This window comes from Bufo gargarizans, chromosome 7, assembly GCF_014858855.1.
Source record: "Bufo gargarizans isolate SCDJY-AF-19 chromosome 7, ASM1485885v1, whole genome shotgun sequence".
Taxonomy (NCBI): Eukaryota; Metazoa; Chordata; class Amphibia; order Anura; family Bufonidae; genus Bufo; species Bufo gargarizans.
This window is the reverse complement of record NC_058086.1, coordinates 134,168,849-134,187,213: the sequence shown is the minus strand read 5'-3', so window position 1 is coordinate 134,187,213 and position 18,365 is coordinate 134,168,849. Positions and strand designations below refer to the sequence as shown.

At 46.0% G+C, this 18,365-nt stretch overlaps 1 protein-coding gene across 7 annotated transcripts in view; it reads right to left on the bottom strand.

Annotated features, from left to right (window-relative positions):
- The window catches only part of DENND1B (DENN domain containing 1B), a 200,956-nt gene that overhangs the window by 58,171 nt on the left and 124,420 nt on the right, over positions 1-18,365 (bottom strand). For all 7 annotated transcript variants that reach the window (XM_044302466.1, XM_044302464.1, XM_044302467.1 and 4 more), the window contains one exon: positions 8,260-8,361. In XM_044302466.1, coding sequence (XP_044158401.1) covers positions 8,260-8,361 — 102 coding nt within the window. The remainder of the gene's footprint in view (positions 1-8,259; positions 8,362-18,365) is intronic.

Below are 18,365 nucleotides of genomic sequence, written 5' to 3'. Positions count from 1 at the left end.
CTGGCTATTGCGGATGTGCTAGCGACCATCTAGCAACCCATGTCCTCAGCTCTGTACACAAAATCCCGGTGACAGGTTCCCTTTAAACTAAGGCCTCATGCACACGTTTCCGTTCCGCAAAATGGGGTTACGTTGTTCCGTGATCCGTTTTTGTTTCCGTGTATCTTCTTTTGTTTTTGGAGGATCACCAGACATGAAGGAAAGTAAAAAAAAGTCTAAGTCAAGTTTGCCATACAAATGATAGGAAAAAAACCAGACGCAGACGCGCGGATGACAATCTTGTGTGCCTCCGCGTTCTTTCACGGACCCATTGACTTGAATGGGTCCGCGAACCGTTTTCCGTGAAAAAAAATAGGACTGGCTATATTTTTTTGACGGACTGGTACCACGGATAACGGACGCGGATGACAAACGGTGCATTAGCCGAGTTTTCAACGGACCCATTGAAAGTCAATGGGTCCACAGAAAATCACGAAAAACGGAACAACGGACACGAAATGAAACAACGGTCGCGTGCATGAGGCCTTAGGGAATGTTCAGACAGAGGATTTTCTCCACAACAAAATCCGCTTCGTATCCCACAGCAAAAACCGATGTGCTGTGCTGCGGTTTCTGACATGGGTCTTCATGCGGAGCCGCTGAATGGAGCTAAACCATGAGCAGGCTCCTGCTGTGGATTTGCTTGGTAACCGTGCCAAGAGCATACCTGTACATTCTTGGCGCTTTGAAAACCGGACAGCAAAAACTGGTCATAAACTGCCGCATTGCTTTCAATGAGAGATGGTTTCAGCTCAGATTTGACCCTTTTTTCGCACTGAATATGTGCTGAAACCTGCTCCCTAAATCCTCCATCTGAACATATCCTTAAATTATACTGAAAATCTACGTTGCCAGCTGACTACCCCCATTCCCACCTCTTCCACAGTGACTGCACAGCTGGATTTTAACTTGGCTTATATACCATGGCAGTCATTTTCTAAAACCTTGATTTGTGTTGTGAAACGTTAGGTAATTACTGTATATATCATTTTTACAAACACAGAGCTCCATACAGAGTCAGACACGGTTACAAAAGATTTTTTTTTTTTAAAGACTGGAAACAAAGCATATTTTCCTTCATTACAGTCCCAGTACGTTTCACAAGGTGTTGATACATATATCAGCCTCTCACAAACGAGGAAGGTGTCGCCTCTGGTTTTCTCGCTCGTTTTCAGCAGAGTCATCTGCTTTTAGTTTTCCCCCCAGCACACCGGCATCTCGGGAAGCGTCAGAAATGCAGTGACTGAGATCTGGCATGTAGCTAAAAGTGCAGGCCTGTATTAGGCCACAGAGACACTGGGAGCCGTGGGTTATTTTTTAACCGAGAGGTTATGTAACAAACAAAAAAATAATAATAATTTTAAGGTTCATTCCAAGAAAACAGACAGACTTGGAGAGGATTCTAACTTTAATGAGTCTGATAAAAATGCAATCACCAGTTATAGACGGTTCAGACTTATAGTAAGTAACCGGATTCGCTGACTGTCTTCCTTTAATATTTTTGTTTAAATAATTGATCAAAGATAATTCTATCGTTATAATCCATATGTATGCACTGTATAGGGAGAAGGCTGTCAATCAGCAGCAGGAGGGCAGAGGAAGCTGTGTATCATAAATATAACAATTCTCCCCTGTAGCTGGTCAGTGATGGAATCAGGGTCTCTGTCGCCACGTTATGCTGCCCTCAGATAGGGGAGAATAAGGCTACTTTCACACTAGCGTTTTTCTTTTCCGGCAAAGAGTTCAGTCAAAAGGGCTCGATGCCGGAAAAGAACTGATCAGGCATATCCCCATGCATTCTGAATGGAGAGCAATCCGTTCAGGATGCATCAGGATGTCTTAAGTTCAGTCATTTTGACTGATCAGGTAAAAGAGAAAACCGTAGCATGCTACGGTTTTATCTCCGGCGAAAAAAAACTGAAGACTTTCCTGATCCGGCATTTTTTCTACAGGAATGTATTCGTGCCGGATCCAGCATTCGAAATACCGGAATGCCGGATCCGTCCTTCCAGTCTGCACATGCGCAGACCGGAAAAAAGGCAAGAAATAAATAAATGCCGGATCCGTTTTGCAGGATGACACCGGAAAGACGGATCCAGCATTTCTATGCATTTTTTTTTGACTGATCAGGATCCTGATCAGTCTTACTAATGCCATCAGTTGGCATACGTTTTGCCGGATCTGCTTGCCGGATCACTCTGCCGCAAGTGTGAAAGTAGCCTTATCCTAAAGCATTCTGAATGGAGAGCAATCCGTTCAGGATGCCTTCAGTTCAGTCTTTTTGCCATTTCAGGACTGGGAAAATACCACAGCATGCTGTGGTTTTCTCTCCGGCCAAAAATACCAAATCCGGCATTTATTTACATTAAAGTGTATTAGTGCCGGATCCGTCATTAAGTGTTCCGGCAAAACGGATCCGGCAGACCGGAAAAAATGCAACAAAAATTTATACCAGATCCGTTTTTCCGGATGACACTGGAGAGACAGATCTGGCATTTTAATGCATTTGTCGAACGGATTCGCACCCGGATCCGTCTGACAAATGCCATCAGTTTGCATACGCATACGCCGACAGAACTGCCTGCCGGAATCCTCTGCCGCAAGTGTGAAAGTACCCTAAAGCTGGTGAATGTTAATATACATATAAATCACATTGATGAGAGGATGGCTACTGGTGGACATTTTCTTTAAAGGGGTTGTCTGGGACCTGAATACGCATGCAGGCTGCCATCTTAACTCACCGGGAGCAGGCAGTTATGAGAACAGCAGCCGGGGGCCTTCATCGGAACTGCCTGCTACCGGTGACCGCATTTGTTTCAGACTGGCTCGCGGCGCAGGTAAGGGCTTGCCAGACTTGTGAGTTAAGATGGCAGCCCGCATGTGTTCGCAGGCGAACACGGCGAACTGGCCATCACTACTCATGACCTATCCTCAGGATAGATCATCAGTATCAAATCCAACTCCCACCACCTCTGCTGATCAGCTGCTGGAAGGGGTTTTTCCTCAGCCTGTGACATCAAGTCCATCAGTCACATCCATAAGCCTTTCTTCAGCTCAGTTCCAGTCAAGTGAGTTTTAATACAAAGACAGGCACTATAAAATGTACAGGGCTGTGCTTTATACAATTAAGAGTCTACAGTAATCATCCGAGCACCTCAGCCTGTTCAAACAGGTGTCAAACACCCACCGGTCTAATACCAATGATCTGTCCTAAGGTCATCAACATTTAAAGGCTCTGTACACCTTCAGAGGCAATTATTTTTATGAATGCATTTTACTCATTTTGGGCAAAAAAAAAAAAAAAGTTTGGTCTTTATTACAGATCCGATCAATGACAGGGGGGGTGATCACCCATATAGACTCCCTGATCACCCCCCTGTCATTGATCACCCCCCTGTAAGGCTCCATTCAGACGTCCGTATAATTTTTACGGATCCATGGATCGGATCCGCAAAACACATGCGGACGTCTGAATGGAGCCTTACAGGGGGGTTATCAATGACAGGAGGTGATCAGGGTGATCACCCCCCTGTAAGGCTCCATTCAGACATCCGCATGATTTTTTACGGATCCATGGATACATGGATCGGATCCACAAACCACATGCGGACGTCGGCATGGAGCCTTACAGGGGGGTTATCAATGACAGGGGGTGATCAGGGTGATCACCCCCCTGTAAATGATCACCCCCCCTGTAAGGCTCCATTCAGACATTCGCATGATTTTTTACGGATCCATGGATACATGGATCGGATCCACAAAACACATGCGGACGTCTGAATGGAGCCTTACAGGGGGGTTATCAATGACAGGGGGTGATCAGGGTAATCAGGGTGATCACCCCCCTGTCACTGATCACCCCCCCTGTAAGGCTCCATTCAGACATCCGCATGATTTTTTACGGATCCATGGATACATGGATCGGATCCACAAAACACATGCGGACGTCTGAATGGAGCCTTACAGGGGGGTTATCAATATCAGGGTAATCAGGGTGATCACCCCCCTGTCACTGATCACCCCCCCTGTAAGGCTCCATTCAGACATCCGCATGATTTTTTACGGATCCATGGATACATGGATCGGATCCACAAAACACATGCGGACGTCTGAATGGAGCCTTACAGGGGGGTTATCAATGACAGGGGGTGATCAGGGTGATCACCCCCCTGTCACTGATCACCCCCCCTGTAAGGCTCCATTCAGACATCCGCATGATTTTTTACGGATCCATGGATACATGGATCGGATCCACAAAACACCTGCGGACGTCTGAATGGAGCCTTACAGGGGGGGTTATCAATGACAGGGGGTGATCAGGGTAATCAGGGTGATCACCCCCCTGTCACTGATCACCCCCCCTGTAAGGCTCCATTCAGACATCCGCATGATTTTTTACGGATCCATGGATACATGGATCGGATCCACAAAACACATGCGGACGTCTGAATGGAGCCTTACAGGGGGGTTATCAATGACAGGGGGTGATCAGGGTAATCAGGGTGATCACCCCCCTGTCACTGATCACCCCCCCTGTAAGGCTCCATTCAGACATCCGCATGATTTTTTACGGATCCATGGATACATGGATCGGATCCACAAAACACATGCGGACGTCTGAATGGAGCCTTACAGGGGGGTTATCAATGACAGGGGGTGATCAGGGTGATCACCCCCCTGTCACTGATCACCCCCCCTGTAAGGCTCCATTCAGACATCCGCATGTGTTTTGCGGATCCGATCCATGTATCCATGGATCCGTAAAAATCATGCGGACGTCTGAATGGAGCCTTACAGGGGGGTGATCAATGACAGGGGGGTGATCAATGACAGGGGGTGATCAGGGAGTGTATATGGGTGATCACCCGCCTGTCATTGATCACCCCCTGTAAGGCTCCATTCAGACGTCCGCATGTGTTTTGCGGATCCGATCCATGTATCCATGGATCCGTAAAAATCATGCGGACGTCTGAATGGAGCCTTACAGGGGGGTGATCAATGACAGGGGGTGATCAGGGAGTGTATATGGGTGATCACCCGCCTGTCATTGATCACCCCCCTGTAAGGCTCCATTCAGACGTCAGCATGATTTTTATGGATCCATGGATACATAGATCGGATCCACAAAACACATGCGGACGTCTGAATGGAGCCTTACAGGGGGGTTATCAATGACAGGGGGTGATCAGGGAGTGTATATGGGTGATCACCCGAGCGATCGCCGCTGGCAGGCTGGAGATCCACTCGCTTACCTTCCGTTCCTGTGAGCGCGCGCGCCTGTGTGTGCGCGTTCACAGGAAATCCCGGCCCTCGCAAGATGACGCGTATATGCGTCGTTGAACGCAGGGCTGCCACCTCCGGACCGCACATCTGCGTTAGGCGGTCCGGAGGTGGTTAAATGCAGAAATACACAAACTGTCTTCTGTGTGTGTGTGTACAGTAGGTTAACTCCAGATCTGTTGGTCTATAACAGGGATGGCCAACCTGCGGCTCTCCAGCTGCTGTAAAACTACAACTCCCACCATGCCCTGCAGTAGGCAGATAGCTGAAGGCAGTCTGGGCATGCTGGGAGTTGTAGTTTTGCAACAGCTGGAGAGTCTCAGGTTGGCCATCCCTGGTCTATAACATAGACTGTGACATTCTGTATGCTGCTCACATCCCTTCATCCTTCAGTCTTTTAACAATGAGTATTTATATACCTCTATGACTACATGGGGTTGTATCTAATCTACATTCCAGCAATTCTAAGGTAGGACAGAGTATTCAGAAACCAAAAGATAGAAGGACCTTTTAAACACAATGCTGCTGATCACAATGGTATAACCTGACCATTAAAAAAAAGTCTGCCTTATACAGTAGCAACACTTCTCCTTTGGAATAAATGGTCCCTCTCTGTTCTTTAACAGCTATAAATTATAGAATTATTGGCAATCAGAAGTGTATGTTGGGCAAGTTCTTAGGTCTCAATGTGCAATCTTTAACCTGTTCCGGAACATTTACATGGAACTGTAGAGCCATCTCAGGCAACTGCAACCTCTGCACCCAATGTACTTATCCTTACAGCCGCTGGTTGTTCCAGAACCCAGATAATGCACACAGCCGCAGCAAACTTCTACAATTCTACAAATCTCTGCCCTGCCACAAGGATAAACACATGGGCTTATTTATCAAACTGGAGTAAAGTAGAACTGGCTTAGTTACCCATAGCAACCAATCAGATTCCACCTTTCATTTTGGACAGTTGCTTTGGAAAATGATAGGAGAAATCTGATTGGTTGCTATGGGCAGCTAAGCCAGCTCTACTTTAAACCAGTTTGATAAATGACCCCCGCAGTGATGTCACAGTACTGTTATAATAAACATGGTGATGTCACAGTAAATGGATCATAAATACAGTGAGGTTACAGTATAGGAATAATAAACAGTGACAACCTCTGTGCCATATATATATATATATATATATATATATATACAAAAAGAGCTCAGCAGCACTACTTTTGGATGAGGTGGGTGCAGTACCCTATGGCCTTAGGCTGTTCGGTCAATAGTTGTAGATATCTCAAAGAAGAGGCAGCACTCCAGGATAAAATGAAACAGTGACCCGCTTTATTTCCCCTGTGGGAAATAAAGCGGGTCACTGTTTCATTTTATCCTGGAGTGCTGCCTCTTCTTTGAGATATATCTATATATATATATATATATATATATATATATATATATATATATACATACATACACACACACACACACACACACACACACACACAAACAAAACCAGGGCAGCACACCTTAGTATAAAGAGAAGGAGGGCCAGCAGTATAAACTTGACCACTGTTCCATCAATAAAATGAAAAAATAAATAAATAAATAAACGCAGCACTTCCAATTGGTGAAAAAATGTGTAGTTCTTTATTCATCCACACATGGGTGAATGAAGGACTTCCAATTTTTTCACCAATTGGAAGTGCTGCGTTTTTTTTCTCCATTATATATATCTATATGGAACATCTCTAATATACTCTAAGGCTACTTTCACACTTGTGGCAGGACGGATCCGACAGGCTGTTCACCCTGTCGGATCCGTCCTTCCGCTATTACGCCGTGCCGCCGCTCCGTCTTCATTGACTATAATGGGGACGAGGCGGAGCTCCGGCGCAGTACGGCAGTTCGCGGTGAGAGGCCGCCGGACTAAAAAGACTTAGTCCGGCGGCCTTTCACCGTGCACTGCTGTGCTGCGCCGGAGCTCCGCCACCGTCCCCATTATAGTCAATGGGGACGGAGCGGCGGTCTTTTTCTACTGGGTCTTACCAACCAAAACATAAGTATGTCCGGGCCGCACCACTGGTCATAGTACATGCCAAAAGTTTTAAGTACCACAGTGTATCTTACTTTTGTTGAAAACCTGTGCAGGATATAATCACTTCTGTCAAAAAACTGCCTCCCCAACAACCGAGGACGTTTCACTATTGAGGCTCGCTTCACAGTCTGAGAAGCATTGGGCTATATTGCAGAAATGTTGCAGCAGTAAGTCAGAGCAATCTGAAGCTGGCAGTTCAGACGCATAGAAATTCTCTGTTGTAGCTATGAAAGCCGATTAGAAAGCTAGAAGGTGGCCTTTATGGTGGCTTGTACCTTACCTATGCAATCCAGGTTATAGATAATCTGCAGAGAAGCTGCAGGGTAAGTGATTTCCCTTTCAGATGGATCACGATCATGGTAACTCACTGAGGTCGGCCAATAATGTGATACGAAAAGACAACAAAAGAGCAATGCTGACAGAAGTCAGAAGTGTAATTATATATCTGTACACTGATGAAACCTCTATAGGATACCATGATCGCATGATCGGAGTAAAATGGAAATGTAAAAAATCTTTTTTGTTAACAATTAGCTCAGACCATGTGAATGCGGACCGACACATTTCCTGGTAGCATGAAACTCACAGCCACTGGCTGCTGGTAGGTAGAAACCATACAGTGAATATGGGGAGCACAAGGCTTTCACATTGCACAGGTAGAGAATACATGTAAATGCTTCAAGATGGCCAAGTTTTCACTGCATATTGGCTAGAGCAGAGATGTCTAACCATCCAGCTGTTGCAAAACTACAACTCCCAGCATGCTTCGACAGCCTACAGCTATTACGGCATGCTGGGAGTTGTAGTTTTACAACAGCTGGGTGGCTGCAGGTTGAGCATCGCTAGGCTAGAAGAACACTCACCACATCACTAGGTAGAGCCGAAAGGTCATTGAAAGGAGTTTCCAATGAGTTGGTGTCCACATTCAGTAATACCACATCATCCAAGGATCTACTTCTCACCCTCTGAAAAATAAATGACAGCCCATTTTGATTAGGCTATGGATATATCAATAATCAAGTAGACGGTGTGCTATGAAAAAAGAACAATCAGTCCCTTTTATATTCTTCTATGTTTTTATTTCTGAAACATAATGTATGGAAATTAGCTCATAGCACCCAAACCATAGACGCACTTGTATACAGCACTATTTTCTGCTTTCTACACTGCAGCTTGCCAGACAAAAACGTGCACAAGGTTACGGTCTATCGCAGGCCCTCTCCGTAAGAGAAGGGCCCCCCATAAACCTTTCCCAGTCCCTTCGGGCCAGAAGGCTCCTGCAAGGGACTGAGACAAAAAGGCAACCCCCACCCGAAGCCGGGAGTATGCCCAGACAACCCTCAGCTGAAGTCGAGGGTACGCAAAATCTGTGTTCTGGCCTTCACCTAGGCTGCCACCCACGGTGTCGGCACAGAGGTCGACTACTAGGTCTGGGCTCTCCACGGAGGGAGAGCCCAAGGGATTTTGCAGGGGTGAGGGTGAGGGTGAGGGTGAGGGACCGGGATGCCCCCCCCAAGGCCTCTAGAGGAAAGTGAACAAACAGTCAACAAAAAAAATTCCTCCCCCTTACGCCAGGCCGGGCAAAGAATAGAGGTGTGTGCACTCAAAAATGTAAGAAAGTGAAGTGCATGCAAATGTTCCATCACCCAGTGGGCCCCCACCCCCAGTGAGTTCAGGCACCCCAGGGTCACCACTCCTGGAGCAGTTCTGCACCTCAGGCTTTCAAACATTCCCAGCCCCTGGCTTAGATTCGGCAGAGTCCTCCCAGGCCGTACACCCTAGGGAAACCGTGTGGTTCTCTGCCCTACATTCCGGAGGACTCGCAACCTCCAGAACTGCTGAGAACAGATACTAAACTTGATCTTAGCCAAAAGACAGAGAAACTTGTATACAGCACTATTTCTGGGTTTCCGTCCCTCATTAGAGAGGCTGGGCACAAACGGGTTGAATAAGATGCCTTAGATGCAGCTCAGGAAGTATCGGCTCTCATTAAGGAGACTCAGCACTGTATGGAGACATGGTCTATGGATTGACTGATCTGAGCTAGTTTTCATAATACTCCCATGAAACACTACATGAAAATAAGGCTTAACTCCAATAGAGGTCAAAACCCCACAATGTCACGTATGGAAAATTACCATAAACTCCTATAAATAACCCAAACACCATACGAAATAATCCACAAAAAGACTTTATTGTTGTACATACATCAAGACAATAAATATAATAAAAAACATATATCCCCAGCAACCACGGGACTAAATGCGATTAAATAATGCAGCTATACAGCCTATGTGGACTAATGTCAACTGCCTAGGATATTATAATTGATGGGTACAAACCAGGCATCCATATGGACTAAAGGCTAGGAACATCTACACTGTCTCCTAAGAGACACAGAGTTCCACCATTACAGCTGAAAGCTAATAAACATGTATACAGTACATACCCGGGTGCAGGATACCGGCCCAATGTCCGTTTCGCTATTGTAATCCTATCATACTCTCCCCCTCATTCATTGATTCATTCAGTGATTTGAAGCCAAAACTTTTCTCCATAACTTTCTATTGGTGGGAGTCTGAAAAGACTATAATCACTGGCACGATGTAAAGTATTTTGCCATGATGTGGTGTATGTATTCTTTTTTCCATTCAGTTTGTTCGAACACTAGCTCAGTGTCTGCACGGTACTACCTATATACTGTAATCCACAGGGGCAGTGTAGCATATAAATAATGTAGATTGATCTGCAGTGCAAATGGAGTTTTTATCTGATTGTTTCTCCGGAAGTTTTAATGGTTACCATTTGTACATCATGTTCAGTGAACATGAGGATTCTCCGAATTTTTCTTTTTTCTATCGGTGCAATAGCATGGTGCCTCTTTGCATTAATACTAATCTTTTCCAGGCAAGACAAGGCCACAAGACTCCTTCCCGGCCTGCGGCATATGTATACAGAATGGGCGTGTGGTCCTTAATAGAGTCCATTCAGACGTCCGCGAGTGTTTTGTGGTCCGCAAATTGTGGATCCGCAAAACATGGACATCAGCCATGTGCGTTCTGCATTTTAGGGACCGCACATGGCCGGCACTTTAAATAGAATTGTCTTTTTTTTGTCTGCGGACAAGAATAGGACATGTTAAATTTTTTTGTCGAACGGAAGTGCGGATGCGGACAGCAAAATGTGTGCTGTTCGCATCTTTTGCGGCCCCATTGAAAATGAATGGGTCCGGATACGTTCCGCAACGTTGGGGAACGGATCCGGAACCAATTTGCGGAAGTGTGAATGGACCCTTACATGAGCTCCAATCCTGGCCGTTTAACCTCTCACAATAAATTTCATTTGTGACATCTAAGAGATTAGACAGAGGAAAAAAGGTCCAAGTGGCACCAACTCGGCCCTCCAAATTGTGATTGTGAAGGGCCGATGGGTTGTTATGGGAGGAGGAAGCCTTCCGATCTGCTATGTACAGAAGAAGCCTTTTAGGTGCTGCTTCTGTAGGATACTGATGGGCAGGTTTAATACACTGCAAGAAAATGAATGGGACTAGTAGTTTAATTACACACTGCACTGCCTCTACGAGCGAGACGACAAGAAGTATCATTTTTAAGCTACAACTCCCGCTACCACTTCAAACAACTGATCAGCAGGGGTGCCAGGAGTCGGACCCCCAGTGATCTGATATTGATGACCTATCCTGAGGAGAGATCATCAATATTGTAGCACTGCAAAACCCCTTTCACTGCTCTTAGTCCAAGAACATGTATGATACCGCTATACAAAGTCTGACATTATCCAACCATCCCTTCTTCTCATAAAAAATCTCTAAGCAAGGTAATAAGGTGACCAGAATCCATAGCGGTTGTGCTTGGTATAGAAGCTCAGCCCTGTTTACTTGATTGGGACTGAGCTGCCCCTAGGTCACGTGTTCAATTTTAACACAACATCACTGGCCGAGAGTAAGAAGGCAAGAAAGCCTGTGAGTGCCCCGTCCTTGTCAAACAGCTGACTGGGGGGGGGGGTCCCCTTTAATTCTTCAGCATCTGCATAATAAAAATAATCCTTACCATTACAAGATTTGGTCAGAGAAATGGCTTTAAATAAATAAAAAAAACTAGCTGTAGACAACAAAAGGCCTGGATTGGCTGCAGCAGTCATGTGCTGTATCTGGGCATGTCACTGCTGCTGTTTGTAAAGATACAGCCCCCAGGGAACTAGCGCCTACAGATGTGGAGAAAATAATATATATTTTTTTAAACCCAATTAGGTCTTGTATGACATTTTTAATAATCTTAGATGACCCATTTTATCTCAGTAAACAGAGTCAAGTAACAGGGAATTTTTGGACAGGGAAACTAAAGCTACCGGATTTTTTGATTCAATTCACTATATCCCCAAATTTTAGATTATCTTTAGAGTATTTTAATTACTGACTACTTATTACCATTTTAAGAAGATCAGTATTGCAAATATGTATATATTATATACAGCAATTATGTAAAGGAAAACAACACCGCATCCCAAGTATGAAGAATTGGGACTGCTGTGCTGTCTCAGAGCCTGGACTCTTTTCCATCATTGAGGTGGATCAAAACATCTCCAGGAGAATGTAAGAGCACCCTCCCATGACCTCAACCTGAGGAGACGTTAGTGATGCAACAAAACAATGACTCAAAGCACACAAGTACATCAGCTAAAGAATGGATGAAAAAGGAGATCTGTATTTCAAAATAAACAGCCTAGAACTTTACTTTATCGGGATGATGTTGCATGACCCAAGAAGGCTGTGCATGCAACGCTTTATCCAAGGATTCATCACATGATCAAAGTCAAATGTAAAGTGCTCTATTGGAAACTCTTCTGATATGGATCTGTGATTTAGTATAACTGACACCAGAAACTGGCACAAAATTATAGCTCAAACCTACGCCAGCCCCTAGCTGGTGTAAATTTGAGGTGCATGAAGAGCCAGACATGTGTCCAATAAAGTGCATCTTACTCCAGTGCACAGGAGATCCAAACTGGTGTAGGATACACCACTTTTAATAAATCTTCCCCTTAAAGGGGTTTTACCATCACATACAATGGGGGCATATCGCTAGGATATGCCCCCATTGTCTGATAGGTGCGGGTCCCACCTCTGGGACCCTCACCTAGGGTTGAGCTGTAAACCAGTGTCAACGATATACCGCGGTATTAAGAAACAGTGATATAGCGATAACCACTGTATTTTGTGACGTCATAGAAGCAGTCACATGTGCGTTGACAGCTTCTAAATCAAAACTTGTTCATACAGTATAATGTCTCCTTGTGGCTGCCCCACACAGTATAACGTCACCTTGTGGTGGACCCCACACCGTATATGTCTCCTTGTGGCCCCCATACAGTATAACGTCACCTTGTGGTCCCCATACAGTATAACGTCACATTGTGGCGGCCCAAACAGTATAACGTCACCTTGTGGCTGCTCCATACAGTATACCGTCCCCTTGTGGCTGCCCCATACAGTATAACGTCCCCTTGTGGCTGTCCCATACAGTATAACGTCCCCTTGTGGCTGCCCCATACAGTATAACGTCACCTTGTGGCTGCCCCATACAGTATAACGTCACCTTTTGGCTGCCCCATACAGTATAACGTCTCCTTGTGGCTGCCCTATACAGTATAACGTCTCCTTGTGGCTGCCCCATACAGTATAACGTCTCCTTGTGGCTGCCCCATACAGTATAACGTCCCCTTGTGGCTGCCCCATACAGTATAACGTCCCCTTGTGGCTGCCCCATACAGTATAACGTCACCTTTTGGCTGCCCCATACAGTATAACGTCTCCTTGTGGCTGCCCTATACAGTATAACGTCTCCTTGTGGCTGCCCCATACAGTATAACGTCTCCTTGTGGCTGCCCCATACAGTATAACGTCTCCTTGTGGCTGCCCCATACAGTATAACGTCTCCTAGTGGCTGCCCCATACAGTATAACGTCTCCTAGTGGCTGCCCCATACAGTATAACGTCTCCTATAATTGTCACCTTAAGTTTTTTTTTACTTTTAAATGGGAATTTATCGTGATATATATCGTTATCGCGATAAATTTCGTTATCGTCTGAATATTTTTTATATCGCCCAACCCTACCCACACCTACAATGAGAACGGAGCGGGGAAATGAATGGAGAGCGCACACTGGCATGTGCAGCCGCCCTCCATTAATTTCTATAGGGCCGTCGAAAATCGGCTATTTCCGTCTGCCCCGTAGAAATGAATGGAGGCAGGGGCTGCACGTGCGTATGACGCCACAACGCCGCCCAGCCAGTCATAAGAAAATGGAGGCGGTAAGTATGATTTAATTTTTTTAATGTTAATTTTACACTGTATTATTACTCTCAGATGCCACGATCATGTATGAACATGGCATATGAGGGTACAATGATGGGGAACAGCGCTATCACTGCTCCCTGTTATTGCAACTACTACTTACAAAAAAATGCATTTCGTGGCAAAGTAATTAGTCACGAAGCGAATATTTTTGTAAAATTCGGCGAAGCAGCTGAATCGAATTTTCCAAAACTTCGCTCATCTCTAGTTATAAACAACAATCTAACAAGACTGTATAATAGAATGCAACAAGACGTCAATAGAATGCCAAGCTATGTAAAGCCAAGGAGAAAGCTGCTGCTAGACACTTCTGGTGGCAGCTTACTACTTGGGAGAACACAAGGATTGGGCAAAAATATTTATTTGGCAAAATCTTCCTCTCCCCTGAGATCATCTTTCAGCGGGAATTAGGGCAGTCTCCATACACGTCAGCCATATCTGCTGTCCTGGAATTCGGTTGGCCATGCACATTGGATAGCTGTTGGCCTATAAAGTTCGCTCTCCCAACTACCCCATACATGTATTTTTAATAGGATCCGGGGAGTAAGTTACTACCATACACCTCTAAACGCTTTGCCTCCTGAGACCAAAAGGAGAAAAAAAATCCAACATGCCTGACCCTTTTTTTCCTTAACATCTGTGGTAGGGGCAGAGTCAATAAGCCCCATACACATTAGATAGTCGGTTGAAATCAGCAGGTTCGACCAACATACATCTAAGTTTACAGCCAGCTTAAAGAGGACCTGTGACCTCTCCTGACTTGTCTAGTTTAGCAACTACATGCATTCCCTATGTAATAATTCTGGAGCATCTGTTCTTATGACTCTATGATGTGCCATTCCACTACTATTCCTGCTAGAAGTTATGAATGGATTATTATCAGTTTCCAATGAAGGTCCAGATGGGTAATACCAATTGGCGGTATGTCTCTGGACAAGTGGACACTGTCCAATCAGTGCTGCCGGTAGGGACACCGCCCCCCCCCCACCTAACTGGTTACCACCCCTCTGTAACTTCATTCCCAACTGCTAGCAATTCGTTCATACATACTAGCAGGAATAATAAAGGAACAAAACAAAGTCGTAGGAATAAATGCCTCAGAATTGTTATTACATGGGGAATGCAAGTAGTTACATGTCAGGAGAGGCAACAGCATCTCTAAGGTATATTTACAGGCTGCTGTTTCAGATAATGTTGGGATTCTCTGCTCTCAATAAAACAAAGCTGCTCATTTGGTATTGGGGCACAGAGCTGCTCACATGGCTGCTGCAGAGAACACACAGAGAAAAAAGCAGTATATATTCTTTCCATGTCCATTTCGGTTTTTTTGTGGACCGTATGCGGAACCATTAATTTCAAAGGGTCCGCAAAAAAAATGGAAGTTAATCCATGTGCATTCCGTTTCCGTGTGTCCGTATTTCCGTTCCGCAAAAACATGACAAGGATAGTATTGTCCTATGAAGGGCCAGCTTCCGCAAAATACGGAATGCACGCGGATGTCATCCATATTTTGCGGACCGTGTAAATGAGCCCTAAGACTGAAGCATCTTTACCCCTGGTAAAATGGAATACCAAAAGTTCAAATTTCTGAAAGGGATGCTGAATCTTTTTTAATCTATATCTTAAGCTCCCCCGACAGTAACATATTTCTCAAATTTCAGACGACATCTAAGCAAATGATAAACCCGTTTCTCAACTTTACTACACAATTATATATATGTATATTATATATACAGTCGTGGCCAAAAGTTTTGAGAATTACACAAATATTCGTTTTCACAAAGTTTGCTGCTAAACTGCTTTTAGATGTTTGTTTCAGTTGTTTCTGTGATGTAGTGAAATATAATTACACGAACTTCATACGTTTCAAAGGATTTTATCGACAATTACATGACATTTAGGCCTCATGCACACGACAGTTTTTTTCACGGCCCGCAAAAACGGGGTCCGTGGGTCCGTGATCCGTGACCGTTTTTCCGTCCGTGGGTCTTCCTTGATTTTTGGAGGATCCACGGACATGAAAAAAAAAGTCATTTTGGTGTCCGCCTGGCCGTGCGGAGCCAAACGGATCCGTCCTGAATTACAATGCAAGTCAATGGGGACGGATCCGTTTGATGTTGACACAATATGGTGCCATTTCAAACGGATCCGTCCCCATTGACTTTCAATGTAAAGTCTGGAGTTCTGTTATACCATCGGATTGGAGTTTTCTCCAATCCGATGGTATATTTTAACTTGTAGCGTCCCCATCACCATGGGAACGCCTCTATGTTAGAATATACTGTCGGATATGAGCTACATCGTGAAACTCATTTCCGACAGTATATTCTAACACAGAGGCGTTCCCATGGTGATGGAGACGCTTCAGGTTAGAATATACAAAAAAACTGTGTACATGACTGCCCCCTGCTGCCTGGCAGGTGCTGCCAGGCAGCAGGGGGCAGACCCCCCCCCCCTGTTTTTAACTCATTGGTGGCCAGTGGGCCCCCCCTCCCCTGTTGTTAACTCGTTGGTGGCCAGTGTGCGCACCCCCCTCCCTCCCTCCCTCTATTGTAATAATAGCATTGGGGCCAGTGTGCGCGCCCCCCCAACCCCCCCCCTCCCTCCCTCTATTGTAATAATAGCATTGGGGCCAGTGTGCGCGCCCCCCCAACCCCCCCCCTCCCTCCCTCTATTGTAATAATAGCATTGGGGCCAGTGTGCCCCCCCCCCCCCCCCCCCGATCATCGGTGCCAGCGGAGTAGAAGATTCATACTTACCTGGCTGCTGGCTGCTGCGATCTCTGTGTCCGGCCGGGAGCTCCTCCTACTGGTAAGTGACAGGTCTGTGCGGCGCATTGCTGTCACTTACCAGTAGGAGGAGCTCCCGGCCGGACGCAGACATCGCAGCAGCCAGCAGCCAGGTAAGTATGAAAATCTTCTACTCCGCTGCCACCGATGATCGGGGGGGGGGGGGGGTGCGCACACTGGCCCCAATGCTATTATTACAATAGAGGGAGGGAGGGGGGGGGGGGTTGGGGGGGTGCGCACACTGGCCCCAATGTATTAAAACAATAGAGGGAGGGAGGGGGGGGGGGTTGGGGGGGCGCGCGCACACTGGCCCCAATGTATTAAAACAATAGAGGGAGGGAGGGGGGTGCGCACACTGGCCACCAACGAGTTAACAACAGGGGAGGGGGGGGGCCGCACAATGATATTCAAACTGGGGAGGGGGGGGGGTCTGCCCCCTGCTGCCTGGCAGCCCTGATCTCTTACAGGGGGATATGATAGTACAATTAACCCCTTCAGGTGCCGCACCTGATGGGGTTAATTGTACTATCATATCCCCCTGTAAGAGATCGGGTGCTGCCAGGCAGCAGGGGGCAGTCTTGTACACAGTTTGTAGTGTATTCTAACTAGAAGCGTCCCATCACCATGGGAACGCCTCTGTGTTAGAATATACTGTCGGATCTGAGTTTTCACGAAGTGAAAACTCAGCTCTGAAAAAGCTTTTATGCAGACGGATCTTCGGATCCGTCTGTATGAAACTAAAACCTACGGCCACGGATCACGGACACGGATGCCAATCTTGTGTGCATCCGTGTTCTTTCACGGACCCATTGACTTGAATGGGCCCGTGAACCGTTGGCCGTGAAAAAAATAGGACAGGTCATATTTTTTTCACGGCCAGGAAACACGGCTCACGGATGCGGCTGCCAAACGGTGCATTTTCCGATTTTTCCACGGACCCATTGAAAGTCAATGGGTCCGTGAAAAAAAACGGAAAACGGCACAACGGCCACGGATGCACACAACGGTCGTGTGCATGAGGCCTTATGCAAAGAGTCAGTATTTGCAGTGTTGGCCCTTCTTTTTCAGGACCTCTACAATTCGACTAGGCATGCTCTCAATCAACTTCTGGGCCAATTCCTGACTGATAGCAACCCATTCTTTCATAATCACTTCTTGGAGTTTGTCAGAATTAGTGGGTTTTTGTTTGTCCAACCGCCTCTTGAAGATTGACCACAAGTTCTCAATGGGATTAAGATCTGGGGAGTTTCCAGGCCATGGACCCAAAATGTCAACGTTTTGGTCCCCGAGCCACTTAGTTATCACTTTTGCCTTATGGCACGGTGCTCCATCGTACTGGAAAATGCATTGTTCTTCACCAAACTGTTGTTGGATTGTTGGAAGAAGTTGCTGTTGGAGGGTGTTTTGGTACCATTCTTTATTCATGGCTGTGTTTTTGGGCAAAATAGCGAGTGAGCCCACTCCCTTGGATGAGAAGCAACCCCACACATGAATGGTCTCAGGATGCTTTACTGTTGGCATGACACAGGACTGATGGTAGCGCTCACCTTTTCTTCTCCGGACAAGCCTTTTTCCTGATCGGAGGAAAAAAGCCTTTTTCCTGATTGGAGAATATGACTTTGCCCCAGTCCTCAGCAGTCTATTCACCATATTTTCTGCAAAAGATCAATCTGTCCTTGATGGGTTTTTTTGGAGAGAAGTGGCTTCTTTGCTGCCCTTCTTGACACCAGGCCATCTTCCAAAAGTCTTCGCCTCACTGTGCGTGCAGATGCGCTCACACCTGCCTGCTGCCATTCCTGAGCAAGCTC